This window comes from Ctenocephalides felis, unplaced genomic scaffold, assembly GCF_003426905.1.
Source record: "Ctenocephalides felis isolate EL2017-DRISC unplaced genomic scaffold, ASM342690v1 CF-g0.4_SCAFFOLD_01170, whole genome shotgun sequence".
NCBI lineage: Eukaryota > Metazoa > Arthropoda > Insecta > Siphonaptera > Pulicidae > Ctenocephalides > Ctenocephalides felis.
In genome coordinates, this window is record NW_020537324.1 from 80,485,381 (window position 1) to 80,504,990 (window position 19,610).

Consider the following 19,610-nt stretch of genomic DNA (forward strand, 5'->3'; position numbering starts at 1 on the left):
AAAAATTTTCATTTTCGATTTTCGGCCCATTGCTATAACTACCCTACGGAAGTTAAGGAGATTTCCATTACCTTTCCTACTGCCTTTATCGACATATTCGACGGCATCTTCTTCTCATTCGAGTCTTTCGGTGTAGCAACATCAGGAGCACTCTTTTTGCTTTCGCTGCTACTAATGCTCTTCACCTTCCTAATTTTGTTATCAAAACTGGCGATGCTAGTATCATTCTTCACCTTCTTGATGATCTTAGGTTGTTTCTGGAATTTCAGATAGTAGTAGTTCTCGTATTCCTGCAGAATCGTCTCCAAATCTATATTGTCGCACACTTGGAAGGTCTCGGACAGTTGTCCTTCTTGAAATAGCGTCTCGGATGTTAGACGGAAGCCGTTGTCTCGCAGATAGTGGGAAATTAGGTAGAGGACGTTGCGTTTGCGTTCTTGGATCTTTTTCTCTTCCTAGAAAAAGGATAATGGATAATTATGTAATATTCATACATATAAATAGTCTGAACTAGGGAATGCAATACCAGTAACCGAATTACCGGTATGCCGCCCGATTTTTCAGCCGTATTAATACCGGAATTTACCCTGAAAATACCGGCATTTTCGGTTGTTTTACATAAGCGCTATTTGATACATAATACCCTAAAGTTTAAATTTCCCTGAACAAATTTATCTTTGAATTCCGTAATCGCATAAACAGCTATATCAAGTGATTCTATAAGATAAACAAATGTCAAATATTATCTCAACTCGTCATTAAACTGAATACTTATTGCTTTCCAAATGGCTTCATATCGTGTTACAATAAATAGAATTGGACTGATAGATAATGATGTATGTTTCATGTTTTGTAAAAGTGTAACGGTTTTTTAAGTGACATTTGCGCCAAAATATTTTATATCATACAGATTACCCCTGCGTAATCTTTATTTTTCTAACTTTATACATAATAATTATGATAATTACAAATATTTTTGCTTTTTATTACAATTATAAAATATTATTTTTTCGAAATCGTTACAAAGTTTGAAAATACTATAGAAGCATCACATTGTTTTAAATAACAATACTCAACAATTATAGTAACTTATTATTTATGTCGACAAAGTATCCGATCTTAAATTATATATTTGTAAAAAAATTATTTTTTTTAAATATTGGAGATTATGCTAATTTAACACATCGGATACAGAAAATACAATTTATTATTATAATGTAGTATGATCTTTTATGAGTTTTTGGTCTTTCTTACTCATAAGTTTGTTTTTGGTGAAAAGTACTCAATATACTCGATAGTGATAATGAATTAATTAAATTGGATATACTTTTGTTAAATTCGATTTTTTGCGATTACTATAACTTGCCCTACGGGAAGTTAAAAAATAATTAATTTAGAAAAAACTTCATTACCTTAACATTTATGTAATTTGCAAACAAATAGAAAACTCTTGATATGTTACTCCTGCATTTATTTCTACACTTATATGATTACAATGTCAAAACAAATGCATAAAAATCAAATTTCAATACATCGATATAAATCTGAACATACAACTTCCTCTCTTGCAGACTTAGACATCACTTCAGTCAATACAACCCAACAGTCGACAATAATAATATAACAATAGCATAAAAAATTTCATTTAATAATAATACTAAATTTATTCATCCCGGTGCTTCTTAGCACCATCTTTTCCTTTGGCTTTGTTCCTTCGAGCGTTCCTGCTCTGTGTTTGTTTTACGCTTCCTGCAAGCATTCCTTGTTTCCTCATAGCGCCCAGTTTGAAATTTTTTTGTTTGACAATTTTTTTGGCCTCTGCACTCTTTTTGTGACCTGGTTGGGTGTAGAGGACGTTGATTCGACGACCACCTACCATTGAATGATGGAGTGATAAAGCTCTCTAAAAAATAAAGAAAATTATATTAATTAAAAATATTATTTATATACTTATATGAATATTTATACTTATATAAATATTTATACTTATTTAAATATTTGTATTCAATAACTAAAACTAATAATTCATTAGTAATTCATGAACTTTATAAAATTACTAGCAAACCCGACGAACTCCGTTTCGCCACCAGATGGTTTCGTGAAAAAGATGAAGAAATTTTTTGTTTGGTTTTATATTTGAAAAGGAAACATTTGATTTTATTATACAACAGTAATGACTTTTTTTCGATTACGAAAATGAAGTGTTTTTTAGTTGAACTTCTCTAAGTAAATGAAAGTGAATCAGCAAATTATTCGTTTCATTGAAGTGCTCTTTGGTAAACCACATTTTTTGTTTTTTGGTCTGACATTAACACAAACAAAGCGGATGGTTTTCCAACTCGTGAACAGGCAACGTATAACTGCCCATGTAAAAAACAATGATTTTTTAAATAATATATTTGAAATTTATCCCGCAAACACTAAGCGATTGGCCTTGCGACTTGTTATTGCGAACGCAAGGCGAACTAGAAATTGCAATCGTTTGAAGTGAAACGGAAGACCAGTCGGAATCATTGGTATGTCACCAAATCGCCAGCAATTTTTGATTGAATGGTGAAATTCAGTGCGTGTACATCATTATTCTTTGCGGCGGGAATTGCTCGTTGACTTAACCAAGCATAATTCTGATGATTCTCACTAATGTCATTACTCGAATTTTTAATTACGGTGCATGAAGTTCCAGCTATTTGCATTAAGGCACGATGCACCACTAATTTTCTTAACTATAAATTAAGAATGGGGAACCCGAGACCTTTCCAACGAATGCAAAATTGTCGAAATCGGTTCGTGCGTTCTGGAGTTATTTCGTCAGGAAGCAAAACCCGATTTATTTTTATATATATAAAAGATAAATATTTATACTTATTTAAAACTAATAATTCATTAGTAATTCATGAACTTTATAAAATTATTAAATTAATTTTGATCATTTACAGGACTATTTCATATTTTTCTTTGAGATCATCCCCTCGAACATAAACTCTTCTAAATTTAACTCATAGATATTTGGTTGAAATGTAAAGTAAATGGATTTAATTTATAAATTTTGTTTTTGGAAAGATATGCAACATAAAATTAACAAGAAAGTTATGTAATACAGTTGAAACATAAAAGTGCCTCATTAATGCTACAATAACTAATTTTATACAAAACTTTAATATCCAAGTGTATATAACAATTTTTATCAAATTTTAGTAAAAATTATCTGGTTTCTATTGGGGTATATAAAACAAAGTATTCAAAACAAAATATCCAAGATATTCAAAAAAATATAAAAAAACGTCTAAAATTCATATATTGCTAAATATATTACCAGAAAATAGAAGTTTCAACAAGGTTTATTCAAAAATTCATCATGTAGTTTACAACAGTTTTTACTAGAATTTAGTAAATTTTATCTTGTTTTTTATTGATGTATACAAATTAAAATGTCCGGAATGAAAATTTTCAGTCGTTTGCAATAATGTAAAAAAATGCCAAGAATCACATATTACTAATTAACAAACTTACTACTGAGGGAAAACTAAATCAATTGAATTATTCAAAAACTACCGGCTAATTAAAAATTAATAATTAGTATTAATATAAAATGTTAACATTTGCACCTTATAATGTATTTTAATAAACGTAATTCATCACTTTTAAAATAAAATTTAAACGATTGTATATTTTATCTGTTAAAAAGTACATGATCTTAAACTTCAATAGAATCGATCTATATCACAAATACATTTATCTTATTTCTTACACACTTGTGCAGAAATCTAACAAAATGGCAAATAACTAGAGGTGTATGGCATCGTGCCTTAAGGCAAATTTTTGGAACTTCCCGTACCGTAATGAAATTAGAGAAATTTTAAACGTTTTCAAATATATTATTACAAATACTGTAACTTTCATTATTTTTTCTATCTTGTTATATCTGAGCAAATCAAATGTAAATCATAAATCATAAATCATAAATCAATTTATCTCCAGAACATTAACAATCGTCATTTCATTTCGAATTCAATTTAAAAAAAAAATAGTTGCCTGATTTGCACAAAATTGAAAAAGTGCTCCTGTATAGTCTAAACGCATTTGCAAATAATTCTGTGCGGCATTTTCGCTTATACTAAGCTTAGCTTGGCATTACATTTTTCAATAGTTTTCACAAAATTCGAAAAGTGTTCCAATACATAAACAGTCTAAACGCACTTGGGTAAACATTTGTACAAGAGTGGCGCTTAGACTGTGCTTAGCTTGGGTCATTTTTCTAATTTTTGAAATTTTTTGAAAAAAAAAAAATTACAAACAAAAATTTTATTTCCCAAAAGCAATTATTTTGTTGAAACAAGCAGAAAGTTTTTTGAATCATTCAAATCGGACGCTTAGTTCTCTCAAAAACTGCAATTTTTTCAACATTTTGCTCGGTATCTCCGAAACCGCTGGCCCTACCTTTGCCAAATAGTAATAACCACTTTTCCCCATCATTACGAACTAAATGTTTTGTAGATCATTCAAATCCGATACACAGTTCTCTCAAAAACTCGATTTCTATTTTCTGCACTCTTAGCTCCATATCTCCGTAACGGCTGGACCTGCCTTTGCCAAAAACTAATCAGCACATCTCCCTATTAATAGGAATCGAATGTTTTTTAAACCATTCAAATCGGTTGATCCGTGCGCCCGAAAACGTGGACATACAAAACACACACACACACATCCATTTAGTTTCTGAGGTATGCCAGTAAAATGTTCAGAAACCTTCAAAACGTCGAGAAATGCAAAAATTTTCATTTTCGATTTTCGGCCCACTACTATAACTACCCTACGAGAAGTTAAAAATGAATCTGACTGTTTTGATTTAACATACCATCCTACAACTCAATCATTTCTAGTTTAAATAAAATAATTATCTCCCAGATCAATAATTCGAGTTAAAAGATAATCACTTAATTTAATTACCATTTGCTAGTCTCCTAGATGATGCATAACCAGTATAATTTGGTCCATCGACAAAACACACAAGAATCTCAATCCCATCATTTCTAAATATTCTCTTTATCAATCGAGAAACATCATCCCATCTTAGTCTGTCCAAACCGCAACCAATTTTTGGCATAGCCAATTTAGTCACATTATTTTTCAGCATATGTTTCCTCATGTTCTTCAAAGACGATTCTAAAGCTTCTATGCAAGGCTTACCAGAACTTCTTTGTTTTGTTACTAAATAGTAAATAAACCTTTGGTTAACTTTAAGGTATGCAAAGCCACCTGTTCGGGGTCTTTGTAGTAATAAATCTGCAACTCTTCCAAATCTGTAACGGAATTGTAAAGCAATGCCTGCACCCATGATGAAGTCTTCGGCTACACAATGGCATAGAGAGTAGTCTTCGGGGACTTCGAAGAGGTCTTTGGGGATTTCAGAATATTTGAAATCAGGGTTATGGACAGATGACGGTGTTCCAAATTCCAACATTGAAGGTTGTTCTTCCGACATCGTAATATCATCCCAAGATCTTGTCGGAGAGACCTGTTCAATATTTTGTTCAGCATTTTTCAGTTGAAATTTCTTAACATTAGATTCATGCATCACATTTATCCTTTGATCTCGAGTACTATTACTGGTAACTTTATTTGATACAGAACTTTCTGAGGAGCTACTTCTATTATCAGATTCATATTTACTTTTATGAGATTTCTTTGCTTCAGCTTTACGAGATTTCTTATCTTGGTGGTCCAGTTTTGGTTTGCAATTTTTGGCTGTTGATGTCCGATTTTCATTACTTGATGACGATTCAAAAATTGGAGGTTCTTCAGACATCGTAATATCATCCCAAGATCTTGTTGGAGAGACCTGTTCAATATTTTGTTCAGCATTTTTCAGTTGAAATTTCTTAACATTAGATTCATGCATCACATTTATCCTTTGATCTCGAGTACTATTACTGGTAACTTTATTTGATACAGAACTTTCTGTGGAGCTACTTATATCATCAGATTCATATTTAGTTTTATGAGATTTCTTTGCTTCAGATCTACGAGATTTCTTGTCTTTAGATTTATGTGATTTTTTTCTACCAGACTTATCTGATTTTTTTCTATCAGATTTATGTGATTTTTTGTGTTTATGTTTACCCATGTCTACTATTTAATAATCACCACTATATATTTAGTAAAGTTAAAATGGATTTTTCACAAAAATTATTAATTATTTAATTAATAATTTTCCTGGCAATTTATAAGTGCTTATTAAACAATTTTAATGGTAAGATTTACAAAAATTCTTTCCAGGTCTATTACTATTTAATAATAACCACAATTTTTTTGTAAATTAAAATCGATGCAATTTAAGACTTCATAATAGTGTAACCAAGTTATTTTAAAAAATATATTTAATTATTATTAAATTTATAATTTTAAAGTCAGTTTTATTCCGAATAAATGATTGAAACTGGATTACCAGAAATTAGTATTTTTTACTAAAATGTAAGTATTAAATTAAATTAAAATTAAAATGGATTTTTTTTACAAAAATTTTATTTAATAAATAAAGTATTAATTTTAATATTGGCACTGGCAATTTATAAGTGTTTATTAAACAATTTTCACAGTAAGATTTACAAATTGTCCATGTCTATTTATTACTATTTAATAATAACCACTATTTTTTTGGTAAAGTTAAAATGGATTTTTCACAAAAATAATTAAATAATAAATTAATAATTTCCTGGCAATTTATAATTGCTTATTAAACAATTTTAATGATAAGATTCACGAAATTTTTTTCTTTATTTTTATTTATTTATTTTATCCGAAGACTATTTGATACTATTTAATAATCACTATTTTTTTAGAATCAACAATTGTTAAATTAACAATTAGCATTTTTTTTTGAATATTGTATTGTAATTAGAAGTTTTAGTCACCAAAAAAAACAAAAAAAGACCCTGATATTTTTGTAAATATTAATGGATTTCATTTAAAATTATTAATTATTCAATAAATTATTATTTTCCTGATATTTTATTAAACAATTTTTTTATCAGATTCACAGATTCCTTTCCTTTATTTTTTAATTATTTTACCCAAACAATTTGTTACTATTTAATAAACACTACTATTTTTTAAATCAACAATTGTTAACAATTAACATTAACAATTAGCAATTTTTGGATATTATAATTATAATTTTGAGTCACCAAATGTGCACATCATTATACACTTAATAGACACTGATATTTTTGTAAATTTGTAAGGTATTTTTTTTAAATTAATAATTAATTACTGCCATTTGTATGGCGATTATAATTGTTTATTAAACCTGCATACGATTAAATATGATCAATTACATTTACAAGATTTCTTTCCTTTACTTTTACCCATGAATACTTAATACGGTTTAAAAATGGCCACAATGTTTTTTATAATTTTATAATGCATTTTATAAAATTAATAATTAATAAATTATTATTTTAAATGAATTATTTTATTTTCAGTCACCAAACGTGCACAGTTTTGTATGAAAAAGAGACTGAGCGTCATTCGAGCTGAACAGATATGAAACACTAAAGTAAATAGGGAGTTCCCAGAAAAGCTTTCAATATAACCAGTGCAGTACAACCTTTTCGTAAAAAGGATTGTGGCGCCAATTTTAAATTCGATTTAATTTAATTTAATGAATATTGAATTAATATAATTTAATTATAACGCTATGAATGATTATGCAATGTTATGTAAAAATATACATGGAAAATAATTCTACGTCCTTTTTCTTCAAATAATTTCCAAATTTTTCGTTTGTTTTCGAATATATTATCTTGGAAACAGATGTCCAAAATGTATTTTAATTATTATGTTGATTTTATATTGATAGTAATTTTTTATTCCAAGCTTTCGAGCAAAATTAGCCAAATTTATTAAAAACTAGTGGTGTATGGCATCGTGCCTTAAGGCAAATTGCTGGAACTTCCCGTACCGTAATAAAATATTCAAGAAATTTTAAACGTTTTCAAATATATTATTACAAATATATTATTAATATAAATATATTATTTCAAATATTTCATTGCTATCTTGTAATATTATCTGAGCAAATCAAATGTAAATCATAAATCAATTTATCGCCAGAATATTAACAATCGTCATTTCATTTCGAATTCAATTTCAAAAAAAAGTTTAGTTGCCTAATTTACACAAAATTGGTAAAGTGCTCCAGTGCTGAACAGTCTAAACGCACTTGGGTAAACATTTGTACCGGAGAGGCGCTGAGACTGTGCTTAGCCTGAGTCATTTTTTGAATTTTTAATCCAGAATTACAAAAATATTTTTTGAAAAAAAAGTTAGAAAAAAATTATTTTTTTTCCAAAAGCAATTATTTTGTTGAAACAAACAGAAAGTTCTTTGAATCATTTAAATCGGGCGCTTAGTTCTCTCAAAAACTGCATTTTTTTTAAACATTTAGCTCTATATCTCCGAAACCGCTGGGCCTACCTCTGCCAAAACTAATCTTCTCCTAATCATTACAAATTGAATGTTTTTTGGATCATACAAATCGGATGATCCGTTCTCTCAAAAACTCGATTTCTATTTTCTGCACTTTTTTCGCCATATCTCCGTAACGGCTGGACCTGCCTTTGCCAAAAACTAATCAGCACATCTCCCTATCAATAGGGATCGAATGTTTTTTTAAACCATTCAAATCGGTTGATCCGTGCACCCGAAAACGTGACTGGAAATTTGTATCCATACACACACACACACATACACACACACACACACATATCCATTTTTTCTGAGGTATGCCCCTTAAAATGTTCAGAAACCTTCAAAACGTCGAGAAATGTAAAAATTTTCAATTTCGATTTTCGGCCCATTACAATAAATTACCCTACGGGAAGTTAAAAAATACTATTTTTCGTAAACTCGAAAAATTCGTTCGGAAAATTTTACGTAACTAAAAATACACGTAATATTTGGTAGGGGAGGAGGGGTAATTTTAAATATCGCCAAAGGGGAATCCAAAAACCCCTAAAAGAAATGGATCACGAGATGATTATTGGACGCCCCCACAGTTTTAACTTTTCTTCTAATAACTTAACTTTCATTCCGGATTATTGATAAATTATTTAAATTAGTAAAATAAAAATAAAATTTACTAAATCAAGGTAAAATTGTGTTAAAAATATTGTTAATTTCGAATTATAACTAAATTCGAATTATAGTAAAAATATCGCCAAAGGGGAATCCAAAAACCCCTAAAAGAAATGGATCACGAGATGATTATTGGACGCCCCCACAGTTTTAACTTTTCTTCTAATAACTTAACTTTCATTCCGGATTATTGATAAATTATTTAAATTAGTAAAATAAAAATTACTAAATCAAGGTAAAATTGTGTTAAAAATATTGTTAATTTCGAATTATAACTAAATTCGAATTATAGTAAAAATTCGTATAATTTTTAATTACCTGATAACTTTCTGGATCTGTAAGCTCGACATATGCAAATCCTTTCGGCCTATTAGAACCCTTTTCTTTAACTATCCGGACATCTCTAATCTAAAAAAAAATTAAACATCAGTATTCAAAATAATAATTACAAAGATAAATATATATTAGGGTGGTCCTTAATATGGTCATTTTCGAATTTTCTTGGTCCCAGGGGCTTCGAAATTGATAAAAAACAATTCTCTGAAAGTTTTAGCTTTGAATATTGTCTTTTAGATAGTGCGCAATTCAATCAAAGCATGGAAAAAATTTCAAAAATTTTAAAAATATTTTTTAGATATAAATGAACGACTTTTATTCAAAATTCGACGCTCTACAAAACAAATCATAAAAAATCTGTTTTGCAGAGCGTCGAATTTTCAATAAAAGATGACACAAATTGTTACTTTTAAGGGACACAACTAGTGTGAAATTTTCAAAAAATCGAATTTTTAATTTTTCCATTATTACCCAAAAACAATTGATCCGATCACTATCGAATTTTTTTTACATGTTCTGTATATAGTTCTCCGTAAAATGAACTATCGATTTTTTTATCGGATCCAAAATCGAATTTTGGCAGTCCAAAAACGACCAAAATTTTGGGTAAAATTCCACTTTTTTTTAAGAAACGCCGTCATTTTGTCAATTTTTTTTTCTTTATCGTAGTTCATTTTACAGACAATATTATCTAGTTTAACGAGATTTTTTTTTTAAATTTCATCCACGTAGAAGGCCGGAATCACTGCAGCAGTGAAGGGCCTTTTTTTGTCGCGCCTTTGGAGTTCGACGATAACATAAAAAATATTAATTTTTTTCTTCAAAAATTTTACTATGTATTCTTAAAATATGTATAAATATATTCCTAAAGTTTTGAAATGATTGATAAAGTAGTTTTTTTGATATAAATTCCCAAAAATCACCCTTTTTTTTAGGCAGTTACACTAGTTGTGTCCCTTATTTTATTTGTCGGTAAGTTATACCTAAAAAAACATTTTTAAAATTTTGTTTAAATTGCGGACTATCTAAAAGTTAATATTAAGAGCTAAAACTTTTAGAGGGTTTTTATTTATCAATTTCGAAGCATTTGAGCTCCTGGCAGCAATAAAATTCGAAAATGTCCATATCAAGGACCACCCTACTATATATATATTGGCTTACCTGTCCTGCTTTATCAAAATGTGTTTTCAAAGTATCCTTATCGATAGTATACGGTAAATTACCTACAAAAACAACATATCGAGCATTCTTTCCAACTAGTTGTTTCAATTTCTCCGGATCGAGTTCCTTTTTCTGAGGTTGCTCTTTAGAGTTCTTATTTTTATTTGTGCCATCTTTTTTATCTTCATTTTTGTTTAAAATATTTAGGAATTTCTTTTGTGTTTTATTATCGACTTGTTTTGATTGTTTCTTTGTATCTGCAGGAACTGGTTTAACGTCTTCGTCATCGTCATCGGAGTCTTCAATAGTCATTTGGGAATCATCAAGAGTTTCGTCATGGGTGTCAGCCTCGTCTTCCTCGTCCTCGTCAGATTTATCATCAACTTCTTCAGATTCATCATCGACTTCTGTTGCTTCTTCATCGTCATCATCAGATTCTTCGGCTTCATTATCAACTAATGAAACTTCAGCTTCAGCTTCAGCTTCATCATCATCGTCATCATCATCATCGTCATCATCAGATTCTTCGGCTTCCTTATCAACTAATGAATCTTCAGCTTCAGCTTCAGCATCATCATCATCGTCATCATCTTCCTCGACTTCCATCTCATCACTTTCCTCATCCTCGTCTTCAGAATCCATAGGTACGTCAGCCTTAAGTTTTTTGGTAACCTTATCAGCCTTTATCATACGTTCAACTTCGTAATCAGATTCAGCATCATCATCATCATCATCAACGTCTTCTATAGGTCTTTTACTACCTTTACCCTTGTCCTTTACAGGTTCCTTTGCCTTTGGCTTAGGTTTAGTCTGCTGAAGCCTCTGCTCACATTTTTTGGTATCCTCTTCCCAAATTTCATTCTGTAATTTCTGGTCAGCGATTTCCTTCGCGATTTTACCATCACGTCGTTCCTTGCGTTTAACGGATTTGGATACAGTTTTAGTGGTTTGCTTGGCATCTTTTTTGGCGACTTCATCGGTTTTGCCTAAAGCCAATTTTTCCAGTTTTTTCAACTTGCGCAGACGTCTCTTTCCTGAATTTGTGTTGGGTTCTCCGATGTCTGCTATTTTTTTTTGGATGGACTCCAGGTTTAGTTCGTCGGGTTTGATGATGCCTTCTTTGGCTTGTGCGACTTTTTCTTTGAAGACTTGGAGTTTTTTCTTTGTCTTCTCGCGTTTTTTCTGGCGTTTGTTCTTGATGGGGTCGTCGACAGATTTTGTTGAATCGTTTAGGGATGTATCAGATGTAACAGTAGTCTGTGGTTTTTGTTCTTTGTTCTTCTTATTGCGTGATCTGGTCTTTTTCTTTTTGCCTTGCTGTTGGGCAGGACTACTTTTATTGACTTCTTGCTTGTTGTTAGAGTCATGTTTATTTGAATTTGATTCTGACTTATTTTTATTGAACTCCGTCTTGGTTTCTGGTTTATTCTGATTGCTTTCCAGCCCTTTATTTTTCTTATCCTTCTTATCTGATTCCTGTTTATTTTTATTAAACTCCGGCTTAGTTTCTGGTTTATTCTGACTACTTTCTAGCCCTTTATTTTTCTTATCCTTCTTAGCAGGTTTAGCATTGACTAGTTTATCCAAATCCGAAACTTTCGGCTTCGGTAAACCATCACCATTCGCCTTTTTATTAAATTGTCCTCCATTTTGCTGATTTTTATTCTCCTGTTTTGGTTTATTGTCGCGCTTCCTTTTGTTTTTATTACCAACCTTATTATTATTATTCTGCTGATGTTTTTGCGGAGATTGAGTCTTCACCACACCCATTTCTGAAAATCAGCCAAAATTGGAAAAAAAGAAATAACATTATATGTTATCAGAAACCAACTCCACATAACTTTACTTTTTTCAATATGACAATCAAATACGATAAATTTTCACTTTGATAAATTAAATTTTGTATAAAACTTGTTTCAACATTTATTAACTTTCCGAAGGAGAAGTATATGTTTTCATCAAAAAATCCGATTCGCTAATTTTATGTTTTCTCCTCGACGTTTCAAGCCATTCTGAATCGAATGAGACCAAATTTAAGGAAAAAGTATGTGTGTGAACAGATTTTTTTTAAATTCGTAATTAGTATTAAAATAAATCTTTAAAAAATTATAAAATTATGTTAGATGCTCAAAATAGGTTGAAATATTTATGCGAAGTCTTTGAAAAATAATTTTGTCAGGAAAAGTAAATAAATTGAATTTACATATTAGAACATTTTAATGAAAATATTAGATTTTTGAAAAAAAAAAGACTTTTTTGAAATTAAAAACATTTAAAAAAGTGTTTATTATTAACTTCCCGAAGGAGAAATTTATGTTTTCATCAAAAATTCCGATTCGCTAATTTTATATTTTCTCGACGTTTCAAGCCATTCTGAATCAAATGAGACCAAATTTAAGGAAAAAGTATATGTGTGCGTGTGTGTGAACAGATGTTTTTTAAATACGTAATTAGTATTAAAATCAATCTTTAAAAAATTTGAAAATTCTGTTAGATTCTCAAAATAAGTTGAAATATTTATGCGAAGTCTTTGAAAAATTATATTTTATCAGGAAAAATAAATAAATTGAATTTACATATTAGAAAAATTTTTATTGTGAAAAAAATTAGTATGGCAACTTGCCTTAAGGCAAATTGCTGGAAATTCCCGTACCAAAAATTATTTTTTTTAAAAAAAGTCCTAATTTTTATTTGAAAACTTTGAAAATATTAGATTTTTGAAAAAAAAAAAAGACTTTTGAAATTAAAAATATTTAAAAAAGTATTTTATTATCAACTTCCCGAAGGAGAAGTCTATGTTTTCATCGAAAAATCCGATTCGCTAATTTTATGTTTTCTCGACGTTTCAAGCCATTCTGAATCGAATGAGACCAAATTTAAGGAAAAAGTATGTGTGTGTGTGTGTGTGTGCATAGAATTTTTATATTTTATATTAATAACATAATTAGCAATATGTGAATTTCGGTCATTTTTTATATTTCTTTGAATATTTTGGATATTTTGCCCCGGACTCTTTGTTTTAAAGACATCAGCAAAAACTAGGTAATTTTTTTGTAAAAGTTAGTAAAAACTGTTATATACCCTTAATATAAAATTTTGGAATAATTCGTAATATATGTGATAATTTATAATATATCTATATAGAGAAGTTTCAACTCTTCTTCTAATAATTTTTAACATTTATTTTATTCTTTTAAAATTTATTATTATTATTTATTAATTTTAAAGATGTATTTAGTAATAATATGCAAAATTAAAAAAAAAATAAAAACAAAGTTATATAATTCGGTTGAAACATAGAAGTATGTAAATCTATCACAACGCATTTTATACAAAATTTCGATATCCAAGTGTATATAACAGTTTTTACTAAATTTTAGCAAATTTTATCTAGCTTTTACTGATGTAAACAAAACTATAATGTGCAAAAAAAAATAAAAATAATTTGAAGAAAAGTAAAAAATGTTCTAGCAAATTATGAAAATTCTAAAGTCTGCTTTCAACTACGATTTTTTCAAAATTCAATATGCAAGTGTATATATCAGTTTTTATTAGATTTTAGTAAATTTTATGTAGTTTTTACTGATGTAAACAAATTATGATGGCCAAGAAGAAAATCAAGTTATTTGGAGAAAAGTAAAATAAAAGCGACTCTATTCTCAACTCCATATACATAATGCAAAATGTAGAAATACTGAAGTCCGCATTTCAACTACGAATTATTCAAATTTTAATATCAAGTATATGTAATAGTTTTTACTAGATTTTAGTAAATTTTATCTAGTTTTTACATATAAAACAAAGTAACCAAAGCGAAATTTCCAAGTAATTCAAAAAGATGTAAAAAAAACGTACAAAATTCACAGATTGCTAAATATATTAGAAGAAAATAAATTAAATGAAAAAAAATCAAGAAAAAAGTACAACATTATATTTCTGATAGCATTATACTTATAATTTAGATGTAATAAAATGCAAAATTTGAATGATATTATTCTTAAAAAATTATAAATTTAATTAACAATTAATACAGAATCATAGATATTATTTTCTAAACAAAAACTGACCACATAAACCAAGACTAATGAAGTCAAAATTGAATAATTTTTTTAAATAATATACAAATAAAATTCTTTATGTGCACTGCTCTTTAAAAATTATTAAATATAAAAAATATGAACTGTTTGAACATTTTGAACTAAGCTTTTTGAAATAGGACCTTCAAATTTAAAAGAAAAAAATCTGAAAAATCGGCTCACACACATACCTATTCCAAACTTGGTCTAAAACGATTCAGAATGATTTAAAACGTCGAGAAAACAAAATTAGCAAATCGGATTTTTTGGTGAAAACATAAACATATCTTTCGGGAAGTGAACAAACTCTGCACATACAAAAATTAGTACTAACTTTGTTTTATGTACACGATGTATAATTCTATTCCTCAATTATTACTTAATCGATATCGATAGCTATTATTACAGAATTTAATGGAAATTAAATAATACATAATCCAAAGTCTTGAAACGATATACGAATACAACTGTTTATAATCACAGTTATAAGTAACAAATATAAGAAATAAAGACTTTTTCGGCATCATTTTTTACACCAATTGAAAAACAAAATGATTGGAATAAGTTCTGTTGAATTTTTTCCTTTATAGTTTGCTTAATATTAACTAAGCTCTTGCAAGGATACATAAAAGCAATTTTTTGTGTTTATAGTAATTCATAATAAAAAATAAATATTAAAAATAAAGACATATACCTTGGTTTTTGAAACAATACTTTATCAGAATCAAAAATAATGATTAAAACAAGTTCTGTACAACATTAGCCTCTACGGTTTTGTTAAATATTAACTGAGCTCTTGAAATGATACCAGAATGCAAGTTTTTGTGTTTACAGTTATTCGTAAAGCACAAAAATGAGATAAAAAGACCTTATTAATATCTTATTTTGATTGACCTCAGGCACTTTGGAAATGTTTTATATAAATTAAAAAAAAATGATTAGAGCATGTTCGATATTAGCCTTTATTAACAAAAACTCTTGAAATGATACCCGAATAGAGCTATTTGGATCCACTGTTAAGGATAAAGCTTAAATATGACAAAGACAATTAAGCCCACGTACTCTATAAAAGAAAAATAATGATTATAACAAGATCTTAACCTGGACATATCAAAGTTAGTACTAATATAGCATTAATAAACTACAATACTCATCAATTGATCAACGTATTCGATAAAATTGTTAAAGACTTCTCTAGAATCAACACAAGTCAATAAATTTACAAAACCGTACAACCTAGTCCTTTCAATATATACATTTTTCAATTTATAATCGTGTATTATTCTTGAAATGATACCCGAATACAACTTTTGTATTCACAGTTAATGGTAATGCTTGAACATAAGAAATAAAGACTGTTTAGACAATAGTTTTAGTCCAAGTGCTCTACAAATTAAAAAAAAGTGGTTAGAACAAGTCATATTTAATATTAACCTGTAAATAACAAAAATCAGTACTAATTTTGCCTTGTATACATAACAATAAACATTTCCACTCGCCAATTATTACTGAATCCTCAAGTTTTAGTCAAAATTTGTGAAAACTTCTTCATAAATCAATTACCATTCGACCTAACCTTCATTGACTTGCCAAAAACATACAAAAATCTTATTCTAAAAGTATGATTATTAAATAAAATTATACTTACTCGTAAATGCACACACAGTTTCTTGTTTTATCAACTCAATTCACTGGTTATTCACTTATTTTAAATAATATTCAACTTTTCGTGATCCCGTTTGCTGCGAAGTAAACGTATCGAAAATTTTGAGGTTAGGACACCAGCAATGTACATCTATAGTAGGAGTATACATGTTTGGATAGAAACCAACTTCAGGGTAATGACGGGCGGGAAATTTGAATTTGAAATTTGAAAGTGGAAATTAGAAGATGCCTTGGTGGAAGTGGCATTTTGCCTTTATAATAAAAGGATTATCATAATGCTAAAAAATAAGGTATTAAACCAAAATATCACAGACTTCTAATTAATTTATCTTATTTTCTTAATGACAGGCGGGAAATTTGAAATTGGAAATTTAAAAATAATATCATGGTGGAAGTTCATTTTGCTTTAGGCAAGATGTATGGACTTGTATAAAAGCATTATCATAATGTTAAAAAAGTGTTATTAAACCAAATCATCACAGACTTCTGATTAATATTTATCTTATTTCTTAACGACAGGCGGGAAATTTGAAATAAGAAATTTAAAATAATTTCATGGTGGAAGTGGCATATTTCCTTTAGGCATAAAGAATTATCATAATGATAAAAAAATGATATTAAACCAAAACAAATCACAGACTCATTAATATTTCTCATTAATATTTAACTCATTTCTTAATGACAGGCGGGAAATTTGAAATTGGAAATTTAATCATGATGGAAGTGGATTTTTATCAAAAGTTTGCATTCAACCACGAATTAATTCAAGATTTTAATACTCAAACATTACTATACAGTTTTTAAATAGATTTTAGTAAATTTTATCTAGTTTTACTGATATAAACAAATTATAAATGTCCGAGAAGAAAATTTGAAACTATTGAAGAAAAGTAAAAAATGCCACCTTATTCCTAATTCTCAAACTCCATAAATATAATGCAATTTATAGAAACACTTAAGTCCGCATTTCCAACTACAAATTATTCAAAATTTTAATATGCAACTGTATACTAGAATTTTTTACTAGATTTAGTAAATTTTATCTAGTTTTTAATGATGTAAACAAATCATAATGTCCGAGAAGATAATTTAAAGTTATTTCATAAAAGTAAAAAAAAATGTCCTGAATCCATATATGCAAATTATCAAATACTAATATCCGCATTTGATCTACATTAAACCAAAAACATCACAGACTTAGATTAATATTTATCTTATTTCTTAATGACAGGCGGAAATTGAAATTAAAAATTTAAAATAATATTATGGTGGAAGTTACATTATGCCTTTAAGCAGTTGTATGGATGGACTTTTATAAAAGGATTATCATAATCAAATTAGGTATTAAACCAAAACATCACAGACTTCTGATTAATCTTAATCTTTTCTTTATTTAACTGCTATAATAATACTCAAAAAAATAAAGTAATTTGTAAAGTAACCGTTTCCTGACCATTGTATACAGTTATATACTTCATTTTCCAAATGTAATCTAGTACAGCTATTTTCTAAACAGAGATATAGAATGTCTTCTATTTGATTTAAAATCATTTGTAACTTTATAACATGGCTTTTTAGTACTAAAATTGCCTAAATGATTTCTATTTGATTTAAATTAATTAGTAAATTAATAATATGGCTTTTTTAGTACTAGAATAGCCGAAATGATTTCATTAATTCAATTTCTATTCTATTCTTTTTTTTCAGCTCTTTCTTTTGTTTCAATTCGATTTTTTTAATTTCAAAATATATTTGCTAAAATTTGAAATCATTATATAAAATTTCAAATCAAGAAGTCAAGAAGTTCAAGAAACTTTCTGCCAAATAATAATAATAACTTTTAATATATATAGATATATATATATATATATAATTATATATATAAGAGAATAATATATATATGATATAATATATATATAGATATATTATATATGTAATTATATATATATATATATATATATATATGTAAAATTAGCAATATTACTCACCGGTATAGAATTTCCGCTATAGCACATTTCAAATGCCATTCCTTTTTTTTAAATATTGATAATAAACACTTTAAATAGTTTAATAAATAATAATATAAAATATAAACTCTATTTATTTCACTGTCATTTCATGTTTGTTTACAACACCTGTCGCAGGTGTTACATCTACGTTACCATAGTAACGGATTAAAAGCCCTTAAGAGTTATTTATATTAAAAATAAATAAGTTAATAAATTTCTACTTTAGAATATAATATAATATTTAGCTTTAACATAAAATTTTAAATCCAACATGTATATGGTTGACAGTTCTATACAATATATTTAATTAAATAAAGTAAATAACAATTACATATTTCATATTTATATTATGATAATTATAATGTTTTTATGAATTATTTTTTTTGTGATTCCGGGCTTAATTGTATTTTCATTTCAGATTATGAATTTTAAAATTTCAACCAACACAGATTTAAAGAATTTCTCATTGAGTCTTTATAACATATCCAATCCGAAATCCTTTTAATATGAAATTTATTTTATTAGTATTTATTCTATTTTTATCACTTTTGTTTTTAAATATTTTTTTATCGTTATATTAATGTATATTTAATATTTGTTAGGACTCAAAAGTTTTATTTAAAAAATACTATATTGTTGTAAGAGCTCGACTGTCCCGGTAAAATCGCGGTTTTACGGGAACTTTTATTTTAACCTGAAATGACCGCTCATCTCAGGTTAGAGCGCATTAGCCCTTACCGGTTGTTGATGGTACGACTTGAATTTGTTGACGTTTTGTTTATTGGATGACTCTTTCTTATTAATTTTCTATCAAATGTATAACATAGTTTCAATCTTTTTCGTTTAATATAAATATTATTTTATAAAAGATTTTCTTCACCCATATACAGTAAACTCTCGGATTAATTAAAATAAGAAGGATTTTAATATCAAATGTTTCTATATCTATATTTTCATACAATTCAAATCCGCATACGTTTTCAAATGCGAGCGTTTCCGATTTATGAATAATTTATATGAAATAAGACATCGTTGAAAACGATACGAATATTTTATATTCAGCATGCAAACTGATATAAATAAATACGTACACTAAATGCAGAATTGAAATTGAAATTAAAATATATATTTCATAAAAAATTATAATATATACTTACTAGTAAATTATTATCTTTGAAAGCACCTCATTTTATTTCTCACTTTTGTTCATAGTTCACTTTTTACTTCT

At 27.9% G+C, this 19,610-nt stretch overlaps 2 protein-coding genes across 3 annotated transcripts; both read right to left on the reverse strand.

Moving 5' to 3' along the window:
- Positions 1–38: 38 nt before the first annotated feature.
- On the reverse strand, positions 39–603 carry LOC113367744 (katanin p60 ATPase-containing subunit A-like 2). The gene is made up of 2 exons (XM_026609325.1): positions 598–603; positions 39–455 (listed from the first exon to the last, which is right to left on the reverse strand). Exons 1-2 carry the CDS (start codon positions 601–603, stop codon positions 39–41), a joined length of 423 nt encoding a protein of 140 aa, XP_026465110.1.
- A 960-nt stretch (positions 604–1,563) lies between these two features.
- Positions 1,564–16,491, reverse strand: LOC113367982 (glutamic acid-rich protein-like). Of its 2 annotated transcripts, none has more exons than XM_026609545.1 (4): positions 16,357–16,491; positions 10,633–12,404; positions 9,454–9,543; positions 1,564–1,903 (listed from the first exon to the last, which is right to left on the reverse strand). In XM_026609545.1, exons 2-4 carry the CDS (start codon positions 12,400–12,402, stop codon positions 1,664–1,666), a joined length of 2,100 nt encoding a protein of 699 aa, XP_026465330.1. In that variant the 5' UTR covers positions 12,403–12,404; positions 16,357–16,491; the 3' UTR covers positions 1,564–1,663. The 2 variants fall into 2 exon arrangements, with proteins under 2 accessions (XP_026465330.1, XP_026465331.1); XM_026609546.1 differs by having other exon boundaries at positions 10,633–12,416; positions 16,357–16,486.
- Positions 16,492–19,610: the final 3,119 nt, after the last annotated feature.